Source organism: Marmota monax, unplaced genomic scaffold, assembly GCF_021218885.2.
Source record: "Marmota monax isolate L192 unplaced genomic scaffold, Marmota_monax_Labrador192_F-V1.1 WCK01_AAM20220418_F8-fsc00051, whole genome shotgun sequence".
In the NCBI taxonomy this organism is placed as follows: domain Eukaryota; kingdom Metazoa; phylum Chordata; class Mammalia; order Rodentia; family Sciuridae; genus Marmota; species Marmota monax.
This window is the reverse complement of record NW_026695202.1, coordinates 1731602-1758681: the sequence shown is the minus strand read 5'-3', so window position 1 is coordinate 1758681 and position 27080 is coordinate 1731602. Positions and strand designations below refer to the sequence as shown.

General features: G+C 43.3%; 1 protein-coding gene across 1 annotated transcript in view; it reads left to right on the top strand.

The window, feature by feature from the left end:
• Positions 1 to 26789, top strand: part of Pah (phenylalanine hydroxylase) — a 69032-nt gene extending 42243 nt beyond the window's left edge. The window contains exons 5-13 of the mRNA XM_046429744.2: positions 9999 to 10066; positions 13844 to 14040; positions 15941 to 16076; positions 16596 to 16665; positions 20300 to 20356; positions 21462 to 21557; positions 22104 to 22237; positions 24039 to 24154; positions 26171 to 26789. Of these exons, the coding sequence (XP_046285700.1) occupies positions 9999 to 10066; positions 13844 to 14040; positions 15941 to 16076; positions 16596 to 16665; positions 20300 to 20356; positions 21462 to 21557; positions 22104 to 22237; positions 24039 to 24154; positions 26171 to 26214 (918 nt within the window). The 3' untranslated portion in view covers positions 26215 to 26789. The remainder of the gene's footprint in view (positions 1 to 9998; positions 10067 to 13843; positions 14041 to 15940; positions 16077 to 16595; positions 16666 to 20299; positions 20357 to 21461; positions 21558 to 22103; positions 22238 to 24038; positions 24155 to 26170) is intronic.
• Positions 26790 to 27080: the final 291 nt, after the last annotated feature.

Genomic DNA, 27080 nt, shown 5'->3' with positions numbered 1-27080 from the left:
CCCCCGAAGAGGAGGCGCCAGGCTCTCGCTGTTCCTTGGATTTCTCATCAGGTTCTGGGAGCCAGAGCCAAGCACAGAGCAAACCCTCCAGGGTGCCTCTCCGCGGCCCTCCAGACCCTGCAGGCCTGGCCTCAGCGTGAGAACCTCGAGCCCACACCAGCCGGCGGAGAGCAGGGGCTGTTCTCCCAGGGACCCTCTGTTCTGCTCTGTGCCCTTGCAGACAGTATGATCCCTCCTTTCCTGACCCCTGCCTTTGGCAAGGGGCCTTAAATTTTGACCCAATATCTCACATCAGGGCCTCCAAAATAGCCGCTGTGAGAAATGAGGGAAAGGAAAGGTTGTCACCGAAAGAGAGACATCTGCCTTCGGGCTTTAGCTAAGTGGGAAAATGAGACCGGGTGGCTGTTCTTCCCCCTGTGCCTCCTGCTCTGCTGTACGCATCTGTCCTCCCCCCCTTCCCTTCTTCCTTCCACAAACATTCATTAAGCTCATGATGTGAATAGCTAACATTTCCTGAGCACAGGCTGCGAGCCGGGCACGATGCATGCGTTTTTAAATCTAAATGTTGGTCACCAGCCTGGGAGGGTTCTGCTTTTCATCTTCTGATGAGAAATCTCAGGTGGAGAGGGCCGCGGGGCCTCTGGTGGATGTGAACTGTGTTCCAGGCCAGGTGAATGAAAGGAGGTTGGAGTGACAAATAGACATGACCCCTGCCCTCCAGAGGCTTCCAGGTGTGAGGCAGAGGGTGAAGGTGTGTCAGAGTGATACCAGAAGGAACTGGGACAGCCTCTGTTTTTTTGTTTGTTTTTTGGTGCTGCAGAGGATTGAACCCAGGGGTACTTTACCACTGAGCCACATCCTCAGCCCTTTTTATTTTTTTATTTTGAGACAGGGTCTTGCTAAGTTGCTTAGGGCCTTACTAAGTTACTGAGGCTGAATTTCAAACTTGCGATCCTCCTTCCTTAGCCTCCTGAGTTGCTGGGGTGATAGGCATGCACCTTCGTGGCTGGCTTGGCATAGCTTCTGTGAACGTGGTGGGCAAAATCCAAGTCTCATTTAATTTCAGTTTCCAAAAGTGGCCGTGCTGGGCCTTCCCCGCTAGGTGCTTTCCCTTGTTCTTTCCCTGATGGAAAACCTCAAACCATCTTGGGAAGCTTAGCTCCTCTACCCTGCCTTCCTAAGCTTTCTCATGTCTCTTTCCAGGCTTAAGCTTTTCACATGATTGCAGTAGGTAGAACTGTGTCTCAGGGATGGTCGTATCTTAGTGGGTTTCACCCTTTGAGCACAGAGCATCAGATCCAAGTAAATTCCCTCTTCCTTTCCTCATGCCTAAAACCTCATAAGGCCACAAGATTATATGCACACACCAGCAAAAGGGTCTCATGCGTATTTCCCAAACTGTAGTCTATGACAAAATCCCATAATCGAACCAAGGAATGTGGTATTCTATAATCCATTTTAAGAGGTTTTATAGAGACCAGTCGTTTCTACAAAAATGAAACCCATTCATCTTCATGTTTCCTCATATGTGCTTAACCATGGAACTCTCTATCCATGAAATACTTAGCAACACTACCTTGAAAGCTCTTGTTCTATGGAACACGGTTTGGGTAATGATCAGTTAAATAGTAACTCAGACCTGGTTTAAGAAGTCAGTGTGTGCTGTTAGTTCTACGGACACCATGGTCTGGAAGGGTTAGGGAGGCCTTCTAGAAAGGGGGAGACCTGAGTTGAGCCCTCTAACAACCAATGTAGGCTAACTGTCTATCAAACCAGCCCCAAATCTCCACAGCCTAAACCAATAAAAATGTACTTGCAGCGTAGCTCAGTGGAGAAGCTGCATTACACTCCAGAGGCCAAGCCCTCATGGCTGCTCCCCAGAGCCCTTCCTTTTCTTCCAGAACCTGGGTGGGGGAAAGAGGAAGCAAGAATTGCTCTTGGAAGGTTCTTCTGGACCACGCTGGAGACAGCTCACATCCCTCCACTCAAATTCTCCCATGCAGAACTCAGCCATGGGGCTAGTACCAGTCACACAGGAGACGAAATCAAGTGCTTAGCAAAGCGCCCTAAATAAAGGAGGCAGGACAGATCTTGGGGAGCACCAGCAGTCTCTGCCACTCAGAGCTGAACCCCAGGGGTCCCCTGACCCAGCTGACTTGGTGCCTGTGCTTCAGTCTTGTGAAGATGGCACTAGAGGGGGTTGTCGGGGGAGAAACACCAGCCACCATAACTGTCCTTCTGTGTGGAGCTCCACATCTTGAGCCAAGTCTCTCCAACTGCTTTTTTCATCTTTCACCGTGTGGGTGTTGAGTTCCCTGCTCACCAGCAAATTCCCCAGGAACAGGATATGTTCTCCAGGGCTTCTCTCCTTTCCTCTTTCATTCGCCCTCTGTCCTTCTCCACCTGGGGCTGTCACAGTCTGTTCTAAGGGTCAGCCATCCAGCTGACACATCAAAGGCCCTTGCCCTCTTATTAGCTGCTCTGCCAAGGCCTAGTTTTCAGAGTTAAAAACAACTGAAACACAAGTACACGGTGAACACCTGTGCATGATCCATTTGTCTCATTAACGAGGAACCGTCAAGATATGACGAAGCTGGTACAAAGGACACGGGACACCAAAGTATGTATAGTCAATAGGAAATAGAACCCTGGATCAGATCACAAAGAGGGTTGCACCCATGACTAATGTCCACCAGGCAATGCAACCACAGTCACAAGTATGACTTTTTTTCTCCTAGATGGAGATCAATTTCAACTTAACCCTAAAATAAACATTTTGCAATTTTTAATCTAAAAGTCAGCATTCACTTTGAAGATTCTTAATTTATAAGTAAGTAAATATGTTTTCCAAGGTCAGACAGCTCATAAGGCCACAAGATTATATACACACACCAGCAAAAGGGTCTGAGATGACATTGAAAAGACATAGGGTGATTTTGTTTTGCAAATCACCAAGTTTTTGTAAAATTCACCCTTAATAGTTACTACTCAGGGGTATTCCAAGTGGGCTGAGCACTGACAATTAAGTGATAAGGAAGACAAACAGGTCCTGTGTTTGGTTGTAATTAACAAGCATGATGACCCTATAAAAGGAGAGATGCAGATGTTGCAGAGGGAAGCCAATAAGCTTTGGGGAAATCAAAGAAGGTCTCTAAAGGAGCCATTTAAATCAAGATGGAAAGAAGAGGTTGTTGCTCATTGATCAAATCCAAGTCATAAGCAAGAGCATGTGTGAAGACCTTCATGTGGGGAAGAGTGGCAGGTTTAAGGAATTGAAAAAAAGACCAGTACAACTGGGAGTCCCATTGGAGAACAGCAGTGGCCCAGCACAGGGCAGGGGACATAGACAGGGCCAGATCCCATAAAGCTTGGTGGACTGTGCGAAGGGCTTTGGACTTTATTGCAAAGCAATGTGAAGCCCTTTGAGGTTCTTAAGGAGGGGATAACCCTCCTTAAGAATATTGTGTCTTCCAAGTCTCCTTGGGCTGAAATAGAGGGGGCAAGCAGGCTCTGGAGAAGCCACTTGGAGGGTAGGTGAAAGACCACCTGGACAGTAGACACAGAAGTCCAGGCAGGAAGGGAAAGCGGCCTCAATGAAGGAGGAACAGTGAAAATGAAGAAGGTCGCAGGGATGTTTGGAAGGTAGAATGGGCGGAAATGGATTACTGAACACCAAGGAAGAAAGTGGGGAGAAGTTGACTCCCAGCGCATGGGCCTGACCAGCCAGGTACCCAAATCCTCTCCACAATAGGCTTCTTGGTCTTCTCAGTAGTGACCAGGACAGCAACCTGGAGTGAGCTGGGGCAGGGACATGGTCAGCGTTTCCCCTGTCCATTGGTTTGCAAGCCTCCTCTGGCCAGTGTCTACAGGGTGGGAATGAAAGGCACCTAGTAAATACCAGCTTGAAACTCTTGTCCCCTGGGTACTTATGAAATGTGAAAAGCCTCTCATTACTGGCCCACATGAAACGTGAATAGCAAAGTGAGAATTCTGCAGGTGTCATTTACAAGGCCTAAGGTGGGTGGTGGGACTCCATAACCTATTCCAGAGAATCCCCTCTGTGCATGCCGAGAGGCACCCCTCAGGTTTTGGAGTTTCTCATCATTTTGTGCAAATGTATCATACTTTGAGTGCATACTTTGTGCTCAGAACTTTACCTCATGCCCTCTCCATTACTGAATCCGCACCTCACAATCCTGTGAGGTGCCTACGATTAACAATTCCATTTTATTGATAAGGAAACCAAGGCTCTGATAGGTAAATCAACCAACACTGGAGTCCATGCATGGGTTCTGATTCCAAGCCAGCCTGTCTGACTTTAAAACCTGTGTCCTTTTCCTCACTTATCCTAAAGATGGCATTTCTGGGGTTTACTCTGAGTTAGAATATCAAGAAAGATGAACTAAATGACTCAGTCTAGAAGAATCCTTGGGAGACTTTTCTATATTGTTAACCCCCAGTCCCACTCCCACCCTGCCAAAGTCGTACCTGCAAATAACAAACTTCTGAACTTAAGGAACCGTATGAAGACTTCAGGCAATATTATAATTTTGCATCCTGTCAAATTCTCTGCTCTTTCCCCTGGTTCTCCTCCTCATTGCCACCTTTCCCTCACCAATCCTTCACCAACAATGTATTTTTCCTGTCACAACATACTTGGTTACATGCAGTGCAACCAAAATTGCTGCTATTAGCTTAATTGAGACAGGGTGATTATAAATAAATGACATGCAGTGCTACCGAAATTGCTGCTATTATCTAAATCAAGACAGGGTGATTAGTTGTCACCAACAGCAGCTTCATTGAGAAAGCATTTCATGTGGACGGCCACAGAGACTCTGGGGTCACCTGACAGCCCAAAAGATGCAAGCCCAACTCGTGGAGAGGCTGGGCTTCAGGACCAGAGATCTCTCTGGCCATTAGTCACTGAGAGGGCAAAACTCCCTGGGATCTCCCTGGTGGGCACTCCTTGCAGGCTAATAGTAACATAAAGCTGGAAAAGGCCTTGGTTGAAACTCTCTCACGTAGAAAGTCTGTGTGGCATATGATATAGGTGTGTTCACGCAGCTCAGTTATGTGACTCTTCTGCCACTTTCCCAAGATGACTTAAGATGGATTTTACTATTATTTTGCTTTCTTTCCAAATTATGAAAGAAATTCATACTCACTGTAGAAAGCTTCAAATGCACAAATAGTGTAGAAGAATAAAACATGGCCCCCACTACTTACAAGTAACACTTATTAGAGCTTGGTGTATTTCTTCCACCATTTCATTTATATAATTTTATTTTCCCTCTGACACAGTTGATGCTAGACATACAACTTGTATTAAGCTTTTGTTTTCACAGGAGGCAAAACATTAGGCCACAAAGCATATTATAGGTCAACCGTGGAGCCAGATGGGGAAGAGACATGACCATGGGCATCCTATTCTGGAGGCAGCATGAGAAGGGGATCCACTGATTAAAGGAATTCTTCTCTTGCTTCCCTGATCCTCTCATTCAGCTCTCAAATCTCAATTGCCAGCCTGGGTAGGATCAGAAAACCCTGATGAAGGTGCTGGTTCTGCAGTTAAGGACCCTTTAGCAAATGGCCCAGTGGGAATAATTGTCCTCATTTCTAGATCAAAATATACACACATTCCCCAAGGTGCCTGGAGCAAAGGTGTTCATTTTATAGCTAGGGACTAGAAATGACATTTCTACTGACTGTTAAGATGGACAGTAAGAATGACAAATATTAAGTTTATATTTAAATGTATATTTTGAGTCCTAAGCATGCACATGTAGACAGATAAGTGTTCTCTGTTTAGTCCAGTAGGTGGGTTACTTGTACACATGTTAATATTGCTTGGAAGTCAAATCATGATTCCAGGTTTTCTTTTCTTTTTTTTTAATTCTCTGGTTTTTAAAAAAAATTTATTTGTTTTAATTAGTTATACATGACCGTGGACTGCATTTATGCACTTTGATATATCATACATAGATGGGATATAATTTCATTTTTCTGAGTGTACATATTGCAGAATCATATTGGTCATGCAGTCACATATATACATATAGTAATAATGTCAGTTTCATTCTACTACCTTACCTATCCCCTCCCCTCCCCTCCCATCACTTCCCTCTACCTAATCTAAGGTAATGCTATTCTTCCCCAGTGTCCTCACTTTATTGTGAACTAGCATCTGCATATTACAGAAAACCTTTGGCTTTTGGTTTTGTGGGATTGGCTTATTTCACTTAGCATGATATTCTCCACCTCTAACCATTTACTGGCAAATGCCATGATTTCACTCTTCTTTAAAGCTGAGTAATATTCCATTGAGTATATATATACCACATTTTCTTTATCCATTCATCTATGGAGGGACACCTAGGTTGAAACATTCATTAAAAGAATAAAAAGTCAACAAATAAATGACCTAACACTACATCTCAAAGCCCTAGAAAAAAAATCAACACCAAAAGCAGTAGAAGACAGAAAATAATTAAAATCAGAGCTGAAATTAATGAAATCAAAACAAAAGAAACAACTGAAAAAATTGACAAAACAAAAAGTTGGTTCTTTGAAAAAATAAATAAGATAGATAAACCCCAGCCATGTTAATGAAGAGGAAAAGAGAGAAAACTCAAATTACTAAAATACAAGATGAAGAAGGAAATATCACAACGGACACATCTGAAATATAGAAGATAATTAGAAACTATTTTGAAAATTTATACTCTAATAAAATAGAAACTACTGAAGACGTTGATGCATTTCTAGAGACACATGACCTACCCAAACTGAATGAGGAGGTCATACATGATTTCAACAGATCAATTTCAAGTAATGAAACAGAGAGATGAAGGCATCAAAGGAAGAGAAACTACTTGGGGTAGGAGTTATGCTTCCAGGGCACAGCATTGGGGGTCCGGTAATCCTGCCACACAATTAAATGCTTTTTTGACTTTTAAGCACTGACTTTTGAAAAAAAAAAAAAGCAATGAAATAGAAAACACCATCAAAAGCCTACCAACCAAGAAAAGCCCAGGCCCAGATGGATTCTCAGCTGAGTTCTACAAGACTTTCAAAGAAAAATTAACACCAATACTCCTCAAAGTATTCCATGAAATAGAAAAGGAGAGAACCTTTCCAAACTCATTCTACGAGCTAATATCACTCTGATACCAAAACTAGGCAAAGACACATCAAAGAAAGAAAATGTCAGACCAATATCCCTGATGAACATAGATAATAAAATTCTTACAAATCGCATACAAAAACATATTAAAAAGATAATGCCACGATCAAGTGGGGTTCATCCCAGGGATGCAGGGTTGGTTTAACATCACGGAGATCAATAAACATAATTCATCATATTAGTAGACTTAAACCAAGAATCATATGATCATCTCAACAGATGCAGAAAAGCATTTGACAAAATACAGCACCCCTTCATGTTCAAAACACTAGAAGAACTAGGGATAGTAGGAACATACTGCAACATTGTAAAAACTGTATATGCTAAACCCAAGGCCAGCATCATTCTGAATGGAGGAAAATTGAGAGCATTCCCACTAAAAACTGGAACAAGACAAGGATGTCCTCTTTCACCACACCTATTCAACATCATCCTTGAAACTCTAGCCAGAGCAAATAGACAAAAGAAAGAAATTAAAGGGATACAAATAGGTAAAGAAGAAGAACTCAAACTATCACTATTTGTTGATGACATGATTCTATATCTAGAAGATCCAAAAAATTCCACCAGAAAACTTCTAGAACTAATAAATGAATTCAGCAAAGTAGCAGGATATAAAATCAACACCCATAAATGAAACACATTCCTATACATCAGTGATGAATCCACTGAAAGAGACATTAGGAAAACTATTCACAATAGCCTCCAAAAAAAACAAAACAAAACAAAACAAAACCCGGGAATCCAGATTTTCTTACAACATTATTCTACACCAACTTATTTTTGCCCAATGGTAGAACACCCAATGGTAGTCTCAAGCTCCCAGTTTCCTAAGCTTCCCTAAACTAATGATTCCAAACCAGTCAGTTCTCCAGGGAAGACAATAGGATTGCATATCATCATCACCATGCCATGTGAGAGTCAGCTTTCCGTTGCTGTGATAAAATGTTTGAGAAAATCAACTTTCAGGAAGAGAGATTTCTTTTGGCTCATGGTTTCAGAGGCTTCAGTCCATGGTATCTTACCTCCATCGTTCCTGGGCCTGTAGTGAGGCAGGACATCACGGAAGAAGGGCATGGTGGAGGAAAGCTGTTTACTTACTACATGGCAGTCAGGAAGCAGAGTGGGAGTGGAGGTGGGTGGGGTGGGGCTAGAGGGGAAGAGGCCGGGGACAAACTATACCTCTTAAGAACACTTCTGTCCTACTTCCTCTAGCTGGGCCTGACCTTCTTGAAACGACTTGCCAGGTAGACTTGCCAGGTAGTTTCTACTGTCTCCCCATAACACCACCAGCCAGGAACCCAGCCTTTAACACATGAACTTTAGGGGGACATTCTAGATCCACGGCATCTTTTCTAAACTCAGTAGTCACTTACTATAGTAACTGGGATTTGGGTTTGTCATTTAAAAATGTGTAGTCATATTTTTTTTTGCTTTTCTATGAAGTATTTGGATTTTTCAATTTCTCAAAATTCACCCTAGTTAACAAAGTAGGTTCCTACCCCCACTTCTGTCCATCAGCAGATGTCCGTAGTTCCTTTTGCATGCTAGATCCTCTGTTCCAGACTCTCTGAGGAAATTTTATTGCATTCATTGATTTCTGGTTCTTCGTAATTATTGGTGTCCATGATATAAAAAAGAAAGAAAGAAAGAACGAACCCAGCCAACCAATCCAGCAAACAAAAGAACATTTGAAAATCAGGAAATTATTTATCTTAAAAAAACCTTCTTTAAATGCTGAGCTTCATGATACAAGCCTTAACTTTCAATTCATTAATGCTGTGGTTTGGAGGGTCATTGGGACAGAGAATTGCAAGGTAAAGTGGTGGACGGTGAGGCTTACTGGAGGGAACCAAGCAGAGTTCTGAGATGATGTACTAGTCTGTGTCTCACCAAAATTCAGATTATAGTAAACTTTTTTGGAAAATGCCCTTTTGATCAATTGCAATCATTGCCCACTCAAGATGTGCCCTACTGCCCGCCCCCCAACACTCGAAGACATACTTGTCCTCTATTCACTTGGAAATGTTCTGCTTGGAAATTGTTTAAAAAGACTGGCTGCCAGTCAGCCTCAGAGGAGAAGCCATTATCATCCTTTTGATGTCCCGAGATGGATTTCTCAGTTGGTCGGGCCCCTGACAGGTTGTAAAGGTTGACAAGTGACTGAAGTGCACTGGAAAGGGCTCAGAACTGAGTGATCCGGGTCCTGGCCTGGCCTTTGTTATGACTCCATTTCTCTGAGCTGCTGTTTATTCTAGAAAGAAGGAGATGGTTGCATTGGTCTACCTGGAAAGTTCGTTGTCAGAGTTGTGGATACAATAACCCCTTGGCACACAGAGACTGGCACTTAGTAGGAACTCAATAAAGGTTATCTTTAAAAATTGCTATAAGCAGGTACCTATTTATCTATCAAGCAGTTAGGAGGCCGTGCTGAACATGCTCCATTGGTCAGGAAGGAAGGGCTCCTTGTGATCTTCAACCCGGCTGTCTATCCTACTATCTTTGCCTGACTTAGCAGGTTTAGAAGGGAAAAATGCTGTGGATGAGATTTCTTTAAGAACAGAGTGTGCCTGTAGACCTTGGAATCCCACTGCAGGGTGGGTCTTGCCTAATTGAAGGTATTGCTGATAACTTGTCATTCAGAGTGTTTGGCGTGAGCTCACCCTAAGTTTAATGAGACGGTATTTTTAGGGTGCAATCAGATGAAGGAGACTCACACTGCCCAGCATGGAAGCCCCCATTCAAGGTGTTTATAGAGAAGCTAAATTTTTCCTACAAAGGCCTGAGTAATCAAGTGTCTCCTCTCTCTTAGGGTTTTAAAGATCCTGTGTACCGAGCAAGAAGAAAGCAGTTTGCTGACATTGCCTACAACTACCGCCAGTAAGTCTCACCTATTGCGGAAAAGATAAGAGAAATGCCTTCCCCTAGCCTACATCTCTTTTGCTTTTGATTGGAAAATACTAGCATGGAGTGTGCCATGGTGTATGCGCGCGTGTGTGTGTGTGTGTGTGTGTATGTTTAGGCCCTCCTTTTAATAGCACATGTTAAAAAAAAAATTGCTACCAGACAAAACAAAATTACCCACTGCACTAGGCCTCAGTTCTCTCCCAAACTTTGTTGCCTAATGACACAGTGTCTGAAATCATTACAAAACGTCTCAGTCTTGAATGAAACAGCCTCTGGTCTTCTCCACATTGAAGGAAAAAAAGAGGATCGTTTGTATTCAGGAAGGAATTGGCGGCTTTACTGAAATAATGAATCATGAGAGGTTTGGGGCCAGCAGAGTTCCATTTTTGTCTGGTCTCACCCAGCTGTGAAGGGCAATTTTAGGATGTTTTTCTCTATTCAGGATTGAATGCCCCTCCCCAATGCTAACTTAGCCAAAAGAGAATGCAAATATCAAAAATGTTGTTTGGGAAGAGAATGGTTCTGCTATTTTCAGTCCTCATGAACTCCATCAATCCTACCATGGGAAACTTATGTTTGGAGGGACAGTGCCATCCCTGAGTTAAGGAAATGAGCAAAGATATGCACAGAAAGAGGCCCAAAAGGTGGGCAGAGTACTAAGGTGATAGTACTTCAGCAGCTCTGATGAGATTATCACTGAGATAACCGAGGTGCTGGGACTTGGTACACTGAGGTCACTGAGTTCCTAGTTAACCTGAAAACAATGGAAAGATCTTTAGAGAAAATGGGGGAACGTTCCTTCTCTGAATAACTCCTGAGAGTAGCAAGATCAAGAACCTGGCAGCCCTTGGTCAGATCTAAGCCCATTTGGGCCGTGGCTTCTGCTGAGCCAGGAATCACAGAACAGGTGACTTCTCTCTGTCGTCACCTTTGTCCTTCCATATCAGGCACAGGCAAGAGTCCTCCTTTGGAGTCTGTGGGGACAGATCATATTTGAAATGTCCTTACAGTGTACTTGGGGTTTTGCTAAATACTTTGTGTATGTTATTTTTTTTTCAGTCTTAGTAATAACTTTCAATTTTCAAATGAGAAAACTAAGGCCTAAAAAGGTGAAGTAACTTGTCAAGGTCATATAACTAATAGGTGATAAAATTTTTTAGGTTTTTAATTTTACCTCTAAAGTTATTCTCAATACTTCCGTGGTGTCTGACAGCTGGGTACAGGCAGGCCCAGGACTCAGGGCCTCTCTCTCTCTCTCTCTCTCTCTCTCTCTCTTTCTCTCTGGCTGTAGTGGCCTCTGCACTAGATGGTTTTCAGGCATTGACCTCACCTCTCCTGAAGATGGACCCTAGTACCTCTAGGCTGACCCAATAGAGGTTCCATCTCTTTCCAACAAAGTCAAAGTTCCGTGGTTGAGTCTCATCAGCTCTGACCAGGACTTGTCTATCCCTCAGCCAGTCACTGTGACCAGGGAACAGGACTCTCTCATTGGCCACATCTGGTTATAACACTCACCTCTGAAGATGGGGAATGGAACCTTCTTGTACCCAGACATTGTAGACTGACAGGGAAGGTGGGTACTTTACTGAAGGAATAAGGAACAGATTCTGGGTCCCTAGAATAGCAAATCTTGACCAGGGGGACATCTTGGTGCTTTGGATGCTACTAACTCTTGAAATTTGTTGCAGAAGTATCAAGGTATGGTGGCACACACCTATAAGCTCAGTGGCTTCAGAGGCTGAGGCAGAAGGATAACAAGTTCAAAGCCAGCCTCAACGACTTAGGAAGACCCCAAGAAACTCAGCAAGATGCTGTCTCAAAATATAAAGTAATAAAAAGGACCGGGGATGTGGCTCAGGCACAGTGGTTAAGCACCCCTGGGTTCAATCCCTGGTACAGAAAAAGAAAGGAAATATCAGATGCCTTTCTTTTTAAATGAGAATCAGTTATAATGGTCATGATCAACAATCTACTGGTTGCTCTTTGTCAGTACCAGTGTTAGGGACTTTGCCCTTAGTATTTCACTTAATCTTATCCATACCTTACCAATAGTTATTGCCATTAACCTGTGTAACAGCTGCACAGACTGAGGCTCAGAGAGGTTTATTAAATTTCCTGAGGACACATAGCCAGGAAAGGGCAGACGAGTGTTGAACCAGTTTCTGTTCATTTCCAAAGCCTTTCCCCCCTCCGCCTCCAAGTGCCAGCACTTGGCTCTAAAATAATGGTGCATTCCGAGGGGCTCACCTAATGTTCTTTCACAGTCCTTGATGGTCCCCACAAGATCCTCCAAGCTTGTCTAGCTTTTAATTCATAAGCAAAACCATGTCTTTCCCCCTAATCCCTGCTCATATTTCTGTAGAAAATAACAGTGACTTGACTTTAGTTTCCTTGGATGTGCTACAACTTTGAAAGGGCAGGAGGGATCAACTTTGGAGCCTGATCTGAAATTCCGAGGTAAACAGTTTGACTTTGTCCTAGACTGTGTCCCCTGTGAGGGAAACAGGCCCACAGCCCAGGACACATCACTGGTCTTTGAGACCAGACTTTGTTTTGTTTTCATTTGTTTTCACTGTTCAGATCACAGCTCAGGGCCTTTCAAATAAATGACAAAGTACGTAACAGTCACCTGGGGAGCTGATCAGAATTCCAAAGTCTGGGTCGTCCTCACCCAGTACATTCAGAACCCATGGGGCAGGGCCCAGTGTGTGTATTTTGTCAAGCTCGGTGTTGGCTATACCTTAGCATGTATTTATTTACCTGTCTCACTCTTTATTTAATTTTTACCCTTGATTTAGATTTTTTTCTTTTAAACTGATAAATAAAAAACACATACAATACACTTGTATGCATTTATATAAAATATATTTGTATTGACAAAACACATATGTTTATATATATATATATAGTATTTACATATACACATTGTGGACTCCTAGCAGGTAAATACCTTTGTAACTTCCCAGGAGTAGAAATACCAAATTCAGCAGGCACACACCCACTCAAGAAAGCTGTTTGAAACTCATGACCCAGGACCCACCTATCAGATCCAGCTTAGCCCACAGGGTTAATTGTGTTAGTTGCTGTAACACAAGGCACTGTGTTGCTTTAACTGAAGTCAGGTATCTTTGTTTAGAAAGAGGAAGCATTCTGGAATTGCCTCAGCACCCTCCTCCTTATCACCCTATACCTGCCACTTTATACCTGTTGGCTACCTGACTGGCCCCTACAATTAGAGAGAACAGCAGCAGGACCAAATGATTTCCCACAGTGAGAGCAAAATTCCCAGTGTCAGCAGTGAAGTGAGGGCATATATTGCTGTTTAATCAAATTACTCATGCGCCAGGAAAACCAACACGATAATGTTTCTATATCAGTACGTGGAATTTTCCTTTTTTGCATAATTTTTTTGGGGGACGATAGGTACCAGGAATTGAATTTAGGGGCACTCAACCACTAAGCCACGTCTCCAGCCCTATTTTGTATTTTACTTAGAGACAGGTCTCATTGAGCTGCTTAGTGCCTCACTTTTGCTGAAGCTGGCTTTGAACTCGCGATCCTCCTGACTCAGCCTCCCGAGCTGCTGGGATTACAGGCATGTGCCACGGTGCCCTGCTCACATAACTTTTGAAGTTAGGCAGTGGTGGCAGCCCACAAACCCTGGAGCTCGACTCTTGGTGACTTGGCCTGCGTTCCCCTGTCTGCTCTGCCGGGTCCCCTGGAGACACCTGTTTCCTGTCTGTGTTCTAGTGGGCAGCCCATCCCTCGGGTGGAATACACGGAGGAAGAGAAGAACACGTGGGGGACGGTGTTCAGGACCCTGAAGTCCTTGTATAAAACCCACGCTTGCTATGAGTACAATCACATTTTCCCTCTGCTGGAAAAGTACTGTGGCTTCCGTGAAGACAACATTCCCCAGCTGGAAGATGTCTCTCAGTTCCTGCAGAGTGAGTCCTCCCCAAGGTCAAGGGTCCTGAGGGAGCGGGAGGGCTGGGGGAGAGGAGCGGGAAGGGGTGGTACCTGGAAGCCAGAGTGAGTCAGAGAGTTGGTAGTAATGCCCTACATCTGTCCCTGAAGTTGTTGTTGTTTTTAAATTTTAATTTTTTTATTATACACAAAGCTCAAGGTGCCCAGTCAGGGTTCTCCCTGCAGGTTTGCTCTCAGGAGATGGCTGCAGTATTTGTGTAAATGCCCTATGTGGGGTGGTCTATGCCTCGGACATGAATCCTGCCCTTGACCTTCTCTAGCTGGGTAAACCTGCCTCAGTGTGGCCACCTGTTCAATGGAGACTCTGTCAACCCTTTAGCCTTTCTCACAGGGATGTCATCAGAGTGAAATAAGATGTCGCACATGAAAGCAGCACCTAGTGTTGGCTGCTCGGGGAATTTGGACTGAATTGCCTCTGAGTGGCTCAGAGAGAGGTACTCTCCCTTCTGCAAAGAGGGTGTTAATCCAGAAAAAAACAAAATAAAACAATCAGCACGTACTGAATACCTACTATGTGCCAGGTAGACTGAGGGAAAAGGTAGGAAGACAGAGTGCAGGTTTATAGCAACTGAGAATTTTCTGTTCATATGAACTGTGCAGACTCTGGGGCGAGGCTCCAGGAAACTAGATGGCAGGGAGGGACGTTGTAGCTGGGACAGGTTGGGCTATAGGAGTTTTGGGATCTTTTCTGTTGAGAGAGTCTCCTTAGATAAAGAGAAGAGCAAGAAGAAGCTTTAGCCTGAAGATACAGTGAACACGAGGGAAGAGGAAAGGAGGTCCTGAAGACCTTCTGTAGCTGATTATTATCTTTAGCCAATGATAAGAATAATAAAACAGTAATACTAGCATTTGGGGAATTATATAATTATAATTAAGTGACTAGCCTCTGAAGCCAGACTGCTTGTGGCTTGTGACAAGAGCTTCAATCTCTGTGTCTCAGCGTCTTCCACTATAAAGGGGGATAATAATGGCGTCTATCTCAGTGTCAGTGCAAATATCGGTGAGCACATGTAAAGTTCTCAGAACAGTGTCAGGCATATGGCAGGTCATTTAGAGTATTAGCTATTCTTATTATCATTATCAATGTGATTACTGTTCTCCTTCTAAGTATGGAACAAATTGAATGACAGAGGACCTGGAGAGATGGTGACCACAATGTCGGTTTTAAAGAAAAGATACGCAGGTATAGATGTCCAGTCAATCCCGTATTGGACTTCCCAGTATTTTGTCCTTGGTTAGGGAAACTAGCCTGCCAATTCACAGTGCATAGCTAAGAGTAGACCAGAATGTGTTGCTCCATAGGCAGTCAATGAAGAAGGAGCCCCAGGGGAAGGGTTAAAGTCACAATCCTTGTTTCTTCTTCCCCAATACTGAAGTCAGGTCCCAGCTCCTCCTGGGGTGGACTGTGTGAGGCACAGCAGAGAAACTGGAACTATTTCTTCCATTCTCTTTCCTCTGGGCAACAGAGTAAACGTTCCCTTCCAACACTGGAAAAATAAGAATTAGTGAGTAAGTGTTCAACTCTAACAAGCAATAATAAAAGTGAAATATGCTAAGTATTTCCAGTGAACTAAGCTCTGTGCTAAGTACTTTGTACTTAGCACTCCCGTGATGTTTGAAATATCCTTAAGCACTATCTATCTACATTTTGCAGATGAGGAAACTGAGGCTCAGAAATGTGTTTACTTGACCCAAATCAGCCATTCATAAAACAGTGGGGTAGAGATGTGAAGCCAAACCAGCTTGGCATCAGAGTACCTGTTCCAGGGCAGGTGCAGGTACTGCTTTCTTACCTGGAGGTCTTTAGGACCCTCTGGCTGCTCCGCAAAGGGGTTTGAGTCTTTGTTCTTTGCTTCCCAGGTTGTACTGGCTTCCGCCTCCGACCAGTGGCTGGCCTGCTGTCTTCCCGAGATTTCTTGAATGGCCTGGCCTTCCGAGTGTTCCACTGCACACAGTACATCAGACACGGATCCAAGCCCATGTACACCCCTGAACCGTGAGTACTATCCTCCAGCGCCTGTTGCTAGCCACAGTGGGTGTCACCCTTTCTGCTCCAGAAACAAGGTTTAGGATCATTGTAGGCTGATCCTCAGGACTAGTTGTCTGAATTATTTGATGGCAATACTAACAGGGAAGGAATCCCGTCTATTCTGAGGATTTTCTCTGTCCAAAATGACCAAATTTGAACATACAGAAGACTTGGAATGGGAAAGTGCTTATGACCCACAGCTCACCTAGGTGTATGAAAGGCTCTTAGGTCCTGCCCTACACCCTAGTGGACATATCCCTATGCCCCCTGGCTGCTGTGCCCTGCCCTGTGCCTGATCCTTACTTTCCTTTGCCTTTCTTCCATTTCTCAACTGACCTCACACTCTGCATATCACTTATTCGTGAGAGTGAAGGCATTAGCCTAAAGGAGTTACTTACCTTCTTTCTGCCCATTCCTCATGTAGAAAGATGAATTCTGGCCTGGCCTAACCCTCCTCTCCTCCAAACTCTACTTTGTGTCTTTCAGTGACATCTGTCATGAGCTCTTGGGACATGTGCCCTTGTTTTCAGATCGCAGCTTTGCCCAATTTTCCCAGGTAAGGAATGGATTTATTTTCCCCCTTCTAGTTATAGAGTTGGGCCTGGATTTCTCAAATGAGCTGAGCCCTAGAGAGAGCCTTACACATCCTTTGCAAGAGTGGAAACCTGGTCTAGTCCTGTGATCCTATCTGAGAGGGGTGTGTGGGTCTGTGGAGTTGGCTAAATACCCATTTTAGGGACATCATCCAGGATGAATCGCTCATCCTCCAAATCATATTGTGCACCGTCAAACTTACTTATCTTACTTATCCTACCAGATTTAGATTAAGAGCCTTTCATTTGTGAATGTCTCCTTGATTCCCATGCAGACATCACCTTGCCTTCTTCCAAGTTCCCCTAGTACTTTCCCACTCTCATTTTCTTTACGGACTTTCATACAAGTACATACACCAGGCATTGGTGTATGTATTTGAATTAAATAAGATGATATTTATTGAGAATCAAATGCCAAGGACCTGACTTACAGTTGAAAAAAATAAATAAATATGTAAATAATAAAGAGCCCAGTGTCTCCTCACCATCATCAAAGCAGCAATCTAGACCTTGATTCATCTTTTACAGTGATGAGCAAACTCAAAAGAAAAATCTTTTCGGGTGAATGAAAATATTCTACTAATTCTCTCCAGGTACTGAAAGGCAGCCTAAAACCAGGCTTGGGGTAGCTGGGATCATGGTTGAGTGGCATGATGGCTCTGATGCACTCAGAGGATCCAACCCTACCAATGCTCAGCTCTGTGATCGCCAGGGCACCCTGTCTTTGTTTGCACAGATCTGATCAGTAAGAAGCCTTCCCTGACAGTTCTCTTCCTCACAATGAAGAATGAGGATCAAACAGAATAACCCATGAGGAAATGCCAGGCCAAGTCTGAATTTCAGAATAGTGGGATTGAGTGTGAATATTATAATCATTTTTTTTGTCAGCTGGAAGAAATAAATATTTCCACTGATGAATTAAGAGGATACCACTTCATGTTTGAAACAAATGGACAAAACAGAAAGCCAAACTCATTGCTTACTAAGTCTGGGAGAACTGTTCTTGTAAGACACAGACTCTCTAAACAGACAAAGCTTTTGTTACTTCTGTGTGAGGTTTGGGGGAGCTAATGGAATTTGGAGATTGTTGGACTTTTAAAAGTGGGAGGGTGTACAGCTTAGTTAACTTTAATTCTGGGAGCACTTTCACTGACAGTGTAGTTACAGCTGTCCAGATAGTATTGATTACTCAGGACAGCTTTGAATAGGGACTAGTTACTATATTAGAGAACTATCACTTTTCTCTTTGGAGAATAGATACTTCTATTTTTACCTCCAGAAATTCTTCTGCCAAGTGAGAGGCTAAGTGTCAATCCCCCTTAAGCCATTTCCATTTTGGGGACCCCACAGAGGCGTGGACAGTTATGTACAACAGATGAGAGCTGTGGGGCCATCAGTGTCACATGGTTCCACCTTTGATCTGGAAAATCCACAGGCAAGGAGACATTTTAAAAGTTCTATGAGAACATTCCTTTTTGACCTAAAGGTAGAACTTGCTTTTCACTATAGGGAAGTTTGGGGTTGGGATGGAGCACAGGGAAATAATGGGGGCCAGCTCTGAGCTCAGGGAGAATGGTAGTGAAAAAAATTGGGCACCATTTTGATCTTGGATTTATCAATGGATTTTGTTGGATTTGGGATTATGGCTTTTTTGGAAAGGTGGTTGGAATGGAGACAATGGAGGGAGAGCCAGGTTAAGGACAATATCTGAATCTGATTTACTCTACATTTGATAGCATTTTCTAAGCATAGTGGGGTTGAGGCTCTGGGCTTGGTGCAGGAGGGATATAGAAATGCAAACCAGGGGCTGGGGATGTGGCTCAAACGGTAGCGCACTCGCCTGCCATGCGTGCGGCCCGGGTTCGATCCCCAGCACCACATACAAACAAAGATGTTGTGTCCGCCGAAAACTAAAAAATAAATAATAAAAAAAAAAGAAATGCAAACCATGTATCCTCTTGCTTCAAAGTTGTCTCAATTATTAGTTCTATCTGCCTACACTCATTCCTTTGGTGATCTCACCAAATCCCATGGTTTTGAATACTTTCTTGACTTCGATGATGAACAAATTTATGTCCTCAGCTCAGACTGCAGTCCTCAAACTCAGGCTTATATATCCACCTGCTTACTCAAAAGCTCCACTTGGGTATTAATTAGATATTTCCATCATCTGGTCCAGAACTAAATTTCAAATCTTGTCCAAACTTCCACCTACAAACATCCTCATATCAATCCTCGGCTACTCTATTCTTCCAGTTGCTTAAACCAAAAGCACAGGAGAATGTTATCACCTCCTTTTTCATTTACCGCACGACTAATCTTTCAGTCTCCTCTGTGCATTCTACTTTTCGGATAGGCATAGTGCCTGACCATGTCTTACCACGTCCACTGCTACACCCTGCGTCAGTCACCCACTGTCATCTTTTACCCTGTTGACATCATAGCCTCCTTCCTGGCATCCGGCCTCTATTTGTGATCCCTACAGCCCATTCCTGTTCAGTGGCCAGAGTGAGTCTTTGATAACATAAGTCAGATCCTGTCCACTTCTCTGGTCAAAACCCTGGAATGGCTTCCCATTTCACTGAAAAGAAAAGCCCAAGCCCTAAAATAGTCCGACATAATCTGACTCTGAATCCCTTCTCAGCCACGATGGTTCCCTCTCTATTGCTTGAACCAACTTGTATTTCCCCACTTTAAGGAATTTTTATATTGTCTGTGTGCTTGGCCTACAATGTAGTTTCCTCAGAGATCAGTAGAACCAATGATCTTGTTCAAATTTTTGCCCAAATATTGCCTTCTCAATGATGCTTCCTCGGAAACCCCATTTAAGGTTGCACCTCTCCCAGACTCCCTGAAACTTGTAATCTTCCTGGTCCCTTTTTTCTTCTGTCTCTTCTTTCCAAAGAACTTATTCAGGGTACCACATATCTATGTATATGCATAGATATACAAACCACAAAGTCAAGAATCTGTGTCAATTTTGTACATAGTCAGGCACACAGAAGGCATTCAATAAATATTTTTGGAAGGAATGCATAAAGTTGGAAACACACACACACACACACACACATACACACACACTGACAAACCAAGAGACCATGAGAGGAATTCTGCAATTGAAGTTGTGATGAGAAATGATCCATGACATTTCAAACTCTCCAGCTGGGTGTTAGACCTGGAAGCGTTTCACACACTCATCTGAGTTCTCCTGTGGTGTCCCGAGGTACATGATTAAGCCTCATCTGATACTCCAGGAATGTTCCATGTTTGCTATGGGAGAAAAATCACTGGACTGGAAACAAGAGTCTTAGATACCAACGCCCTGTGTGACCATGAACAGTCACCTCCCTTCTCTGTACCTCATTTGTAAAGTGAGCACAAAAGAACCAAATGATGTTGGAAGGTTCCCCGGGCTCTAGAGATCTTTGCTTCTATGAGGTGTGGGCAGGGAAGACTTGACAGAACACACAGGATCCATCTGGGCCCTTCTGAAGACAGCTGGCCACTCGTGACCTTTCTTTGGTCAAGCCTCAGCCTGGTACCAAGGGTAGGGGTTGGGATGGGCTGAGTTGGTGACTCTGCTTCTCCACCATGCAGGAAATTGGCCTGGCCTCTTTGGGTGCTCCTGATGAGTACATCGAGAAACTCGCCACTGTGAGTCTTTCCTCCCCCTAGGTGGATGGTGGGAGTGCTGTGATGTGGCTTCAGAGCCTAAAAACTTGCTCTTTCCTGGAAGGCAGGCTATTTGGGTGGGGGGTGGAATCAGAATGCAGTGGGTTCCATTTGCCCAGGGGAAGCCTCACATTTTGATTTCTCCTTCTTGGATTATTTTGGAGGCAGCTGCATGTAGATGTTTACACAGAATTTTAAACAGAGTGTTCTTAAAAATAACAACTGGCTATGCTAATCAAAATGCCTTGGGTCTAAAGTGTGCTGTGAAGTAGTCTGGATTCACAACTTTGAAGAGGGAATGTTCACATCTCCACCTTTATAGTGGAGCCAACATTAGGTTCTTTTCTCAGACACAAGGTAGGAACGGGGTGGGCTCTTCATTCTCTCTCCCATGTGACTATAATGACACTCATTCACTGAAGCTATAGAAGCAGCAAATCTGCGTAGTAGGTGATTTCCTTCCTTTATACTCCACAATTTCAACACATCCTTCCCCAGTTTCTAAGCCAAGAACCCCAAGACACTTTTCCCCAGGGCAGGCATCTAGGATGTGTTGGACTAGGAACTGTTGAGGGGAAAGGACTTGGTTATTTGGGGAGATAAGTACAGTGGTTGACTTTAGCAACACTCCAAGTTTTAGCATGGACAATGGGATGCGCCCCTCATTGATTCCACCACCACCCAGTCCCCTACCACCCACTGCTAGACCTGATGGAATTACCTGACAAACCCTACCAATTTCAGAACATTTTAGGGACATATCATCATAGTTTATGGCACAGTGAAAAAAATCAAAAAGAAAAGAGGGGTTCCCATGTTAGAGGAATTTATTGGTGCTATCTTTAGGAGACTTCCTTAGTGCCCATCAAGGTGTATTTCCCATCATACCTTGGACTCAGCCAACTCTTGATTCAACAGGTGAGTAGGTAGGGTGAGGCACAGGATACAGAGAAGTGAGGTCGAGCAGCACTGACTCAGAGAACAGACTCACACAGGCTCCTACCTGGGCAGTTCCTTCCTTAATCCTAGGGTATCTGGTACCTTCTCCTTACTTGGGGTATGCTCTCAGCATGGCTTTCCATTCCAGATTTACTGGTTCACCGTGGAGTTTGGGCTCTGCAAGCAAGGGGATTCCATAAAGGCATATGGTGCTGGGCTCCTGTCATCCTTTGGTGAATTACAGGTATGACCCTAACAGGAACCAGAAATGGATTTAAAAATGGTGAGTAGAGGAGACCATTCTCATTTTCTTGGTATTGTTGAGGCCCCGTGTATCCATTTTGAGATGCAATGGGAGGCTCATCATCCAATGATTGGTACCTTAGCAGTTATGATTTGATTATGACTGTGGGTGTCAGAGGTAGAAGTTCAACTGCAAGTGCACAGGGCCCTAGGGAGGAGGAAACTCCTGATCCTAAGATTGACCTGTGTATGCAACTTTCCATGGATGCAAACACATGCCAGAAGATGTGGTTGGCTCCCACAGTGCCTGTTGATCTCTTTGCTTGAAAGTACTTGGAATGAGTTACCACTTCCTATCTTGGTTGTGGGTTTTAGATGAGCTAAGAAGGATTTTAGATGAATCTAGTATATGCAAAATAATGTGGTTGACTGTGTTTGGGTGGAGTGTAGAAGGAATCAAGGTAAAATAAGATGTGCAAGTAGCCTATGGGGAGAACAGGATCCCTGATCTTGATTTAACTGAAAGCCCTTCACTTGGTGCCTGCAGTACTGCTTATCTGACAAGCCGAAACTCCTCCCCCTGGAGTTGGAGACGACAGCGACTCAGACATACAAGGTCACAGAGTTCCAGCCCCTGTATTACGTGGCTGAGAGTTTCAGTGATGCCAAGGAGAAAGTGAGGTGAGGTGGTGACCAGGTGGGTCCTTAGCTCTGGGAGTCCCTGACCCGGGCTGGTGATGCTGATCTGTGGGCAGTCAGCCTGCAGAACTTCCCCACCCTCATCCCTTTCCACTCTCTGTTGGACATCTGTTCTGACATCAGGTCTCTGTTCAGTGTAGACACCAAGTCCAGTCACGGAACCCTGTGTGTGCAGAGTGGCCAAAAAGTCTCCCCCACCCACCCCACCAAATCAGTCAGGGAAGTCTTCCAACCACAGGAAATACCTTCTTCATTTTGCTCTTCTAATACCTGCATAACTTGCTTCTTTACCTCCTTTATATCTTTCCCCAAATTTAATCTCTTTGTCTTCATCTCTTATGGTCAATCATGCATCAACCAACCACGTATCTGAGAAATTCATCACTAGGTGATTGTCATTGTGTCATTGATGTCATAGCACGTACATACATAATAACCTAGATGGTGAAGCCTACTGCACACTGCAGCTGCATGGCACATACAATGCACAGCCCATGGCTCCTAAGGCCTTGATGAACAAAATAACACAAGATTAATCAAGCACCAGAGAAAATGATGCAAACATTCTAGCTATGAGGCATAATAAAGCCGAGATGTATGAGGCTGCTGCTTGGCATGACACAGAATATTATTTTACACTAAAATATTTATTTTTGCAAGTAGAAGAACACCAAAATAATGATTAAAAAGTACAGTATAGTAAATACATAGAAAAGTAGCATAGTAACATAACTGTTGCCAAGTATTTTGTATTATGCACAATTGTATTGCTATACTTTTGTATGACTGGTTGAGTAGTAGGTTTTTTGACATCGCATCAACATAAACACATAAGTGATATGTGGCACTATGACATTACAATGGCTATGGTGTCACTTGGCAAGAGTAATATTCCAGTTCCTGGATAACCTTCTGGGACCTCTGTTATATATATGGTCTATAATCGGCCAAAATGTGTCTATGCAGTACCTGACTGTTCTTAAAATCTCCATCCAACCATTCCCTCAGCACTTCTGTGATTTATTTTTCTTCCTAGCACTTCTGAACTTCTAACGTATTATAATTTAAGCTCCATAAAGGTAGGAATGTTTGTGCTTTCTGTTTCCTGCTCTTTCTTGAGTCCCTAGAATAGTACCGGACATAAAAAAGGCATTGAATCGATAACTAGTGAAAGGGGTCAGTCCCAGAGGCAGTTCAGCAAGAGGCCTCAGAGTGGTTTCAGGACTCTGGGACTCTTGGGCCTCTGAGCTGAGAGCTTTGCCTACAAGCCCTGCAACCCTCAAACCAGGTTCTCATCCAAGCAGGAGACAGGCTGAGCAGAGGGTCTACCTAACATGGATGTCCTGATAGTCACTGTCACCACTTTTAGGAAATAGCTTAGAACCATCAGGTGATGGACCCAGGACATGTAGGCCTTTGGAATTCTGAGGCTGAGTATGTCAGCCTTTGGTGCATTTAGATGGAGTAATTAAAGGTAAAATTCTGGCCCACAAGTCCATTTGCTCTGCCCTAAAATGACTCCCACCTCCACCTCTCTCTCAAGGACCCTCAGTCCTTCCTGCTTGGCATTTCTAGTTCTCTCCTCCATCCTCCTCACTCCGGGAGCCTCACCTTCCTGCAGCATCATGAAGGCTCCCCAAGAGGATCTCCCTAAAGTTCTATGTTGTTCTCAGCCCTGGCTTTGGAAGCCCCTGTTCTAGTGAGGCTTCAGTGTTAACGAAGGGAAATGCCACAGGAAAAAAGAGACTTTTCTCCAAAAGCTGACCTGCAGTTTTGGTTTCAGGAACTTTGCTGCCACGATCCCTCGACCCTTCTCAGTGCGTTATGACCCCTACACTCAGAGGATCGAGGTCTTGGACAACACCCAGCAGATTAAGATTTTGGCGGACTCCATCAACAGTAAGTAGTTACCCCTCTTTCCCAGAAACACAGGGTTGTGTTTTCTTACCTCACTATAGGAACAATAGGAGATTTATTACATGTTGGATTTGGAGACATCCCCACGTAAGCCACGGGATCATCGGGAGAGAAGAATTTGGCAAAAAGGAGAGGTTGCCTTGAGAGTTCCTTTTCCTTTCACCCTCTGAGACTCCCTTCCATCTCCTTTCTCTACACCACTTTTCTACACCTGGTCTGCCACTCTCAGGTGCCTCTCATCCCATTCCTCCAAGTGTCCAGGTGATATCACTCTGCCTGGAATCTCATCTCCTAAAGAGTTAGTTCTGTCTCCATTCTCAGCTCCCCAGTAGCTCATCTATTGCCTTCTACTCTTCCTCGGTTATAGAATTATAATAGCTATTCTTAAAAAAAAATCACAAAGTTACCTTTTTCATACCTGATTCCCCCCCCCAACCCTTCGAATTGTTTTCTAGTAATTTTGATCAGTTTCTAGTTCCTGTGCTCTCTGGTTGTTCCTGGCCTTTTGCCCATGTAATTCTTTCTGTTTAAAATACTGTTCTTCCCAGGCCCTTTTAGAGATGTCCACAACCTGTTTACCTTTAAGTCCTGTGTAGATACCTCTTCTTGTAGGAAGAGTGGTTGGAGACCCTTCCTTTGTCTTCCAGTGCCTGGAGATTCCTCTCATAGAGGATTTCTCACTGTTGTTTTATAATTGTTCACTTGGCTGTCTCTCCATCTAGACTTGGGCAGAAAGCCACAGCAGGTTTATTCATAGCTCTATTTCTAAGAATTATATTAGGTACTCAAGAGCTATTGAATGAATAGATGGAACTACCAAAGAGGGGAGCCCGTAGGGAGGTATTCTGGATTCTGGCCCAGGCAGGAATTCCTGCCTTGCATAATGCCAGTGCACTCCAAAGGGATAGTTTGGCTTGAAGTGTCTGTAATGCCCCTTTCACATTGCCTGTGGTACCTCCAATACACAGAACTTGCCCTCATCACTGACAACGTTCCACAGTAGGTATGGCTGTCTGTGATTTCTCATTTCAAAAAAATCACTTGAAACACTCATTTGGTGTCAATGTATTCAGTGAAGAAGCGCCAGGCACTCCAGAGGCTGGGATGTAAGACAGAGGTGTGAGGCTATAGCTGCTTTTACCATTTCCATAGCTATTTTTTCAAATTGTTTCTGAAAAGACAAAAATAATTCCATAGATTATCATTTATCAGGGGGTTTTCAAGAGCACAAACTAACCAGTTTAGGAACTGAGGGTTCTTAGAACTATATGACGTTATAGAAGACCTCATCATCTTTCCACTTTTGCTTCTTCTGGATCTAGGAGGGAAGGAGGTTTATTGACACCCAAGACTTCTTCCACTTTTATAATGAGTATCTGACCTGTGTTCTTTGGCTTGTGAAAACTTGGCATGAATGGAATCACATGACACCTTAGTCTAGGGATCTGACAATCTAAGCTCTGTGATCTGCTTAGAGCACACATTCCCAAACATTAATGTGCACCAGAATCATTTAGGAAGATGGCTAAAAAATCAAAAAGTTCCAAACTAAATTTACTAAATTTGTGCTAAGTTTTGGGTGTTTGTATTGGCAATAAGACCTCAGGCGATTCTGACATGTGAGATTTGTATGAACCACTCTTTTGGGTTTAGTGACTTAGTTCCTTGAGACACCTTTGGATAGTCATGTAAAAAGTAACAGAACAGCTAGTGTGTGCCTGGGCAGAAACTTGTTAAGTCCTTCCCTGGTGAACAGCCTCTGGAAAGAGGAAGATAATTATATTAATAGCTCTAGCACATCCTAAAACATGGGACTACCCATAGCACAACTGCCCAACTCCTATCTCCATAACTAAGTTGTAGGTGCCATAAAATTTGAATGACACCCAGCTTCTTCAGGAAGTCCACTGATTCCCTAGGGTTCCACACATTGTGGATTCTCCAAGGGTATTTTTAAATTATATGGGTGGCCCTAACCAATGGTTTTCTTCTTTTTAGGTGAAGTTGGAATCCTTTGCAATGCCCTCCAGAAAATAAAGTGAATCTACAGGCAGAACTTGGGTCTCTCAACTGAAAAGCTGTCCATAGAAATCTGGCTACTTTTTTCATCCATAAAACTGAAAAAAAAAAAAAAACTTTATGTGACATGTTAGCCTTAACAATTTTTAGAAAAAAACGGAAGATCAACAAGTAAATCAAAATAATCTGAAGTGACAGTATATTAATTCAAATCCAAAAATATAATGGTGGATCTTTTGGAGTCCTCTTTGATTTAGAGATCATGATCTCAGACTCCCGATTAAGTTAAAATAATATTCTGTCACATTTCATCAAGGTGAATTAATATTTGTGAAGGGCTTTATTCAAGCTTCATATGTGCTTTTATTTGTCATAGAGAAGTCCTAAGGGAGTATATATGGCTACACGCGAGAGAAGACTGTCATTAGAATCGAATCAGTTGGTTTAATATAAATCTTATTCTACAAAATTTAGTTTCTATTTTCATTAAGTATGACTCCAATTACTGCTTTGTTATTGTGCCCATGTAAAACTTCTTTAATTTGGGAGCCCATTAAGATCATTACAAACATTAAAATTTTAAAGCATTGTAAAAACATTCTGTATGTTTTATTGTAATCATAATTACTGCTGTGTAAGGCATTAACTCCCCACAAGATCCCACAACTTCCAACATCATTTTCCAACAATTTGCCAAGTTTTGGGGGGAACTTTTAAAAGACACTTATGGTGCAGCAGATGTTAACTAAAGACATAGTTGGTAGATGTTCAATAAATATTCATTGAATAAATAAGTGCATATACTATTAAATAGCAAGTCCACTAAAAATAATGAGGAATTTATGTTAGAAAGCACATGAGGGGTTATTAAATTTTACTGTTTTAAATG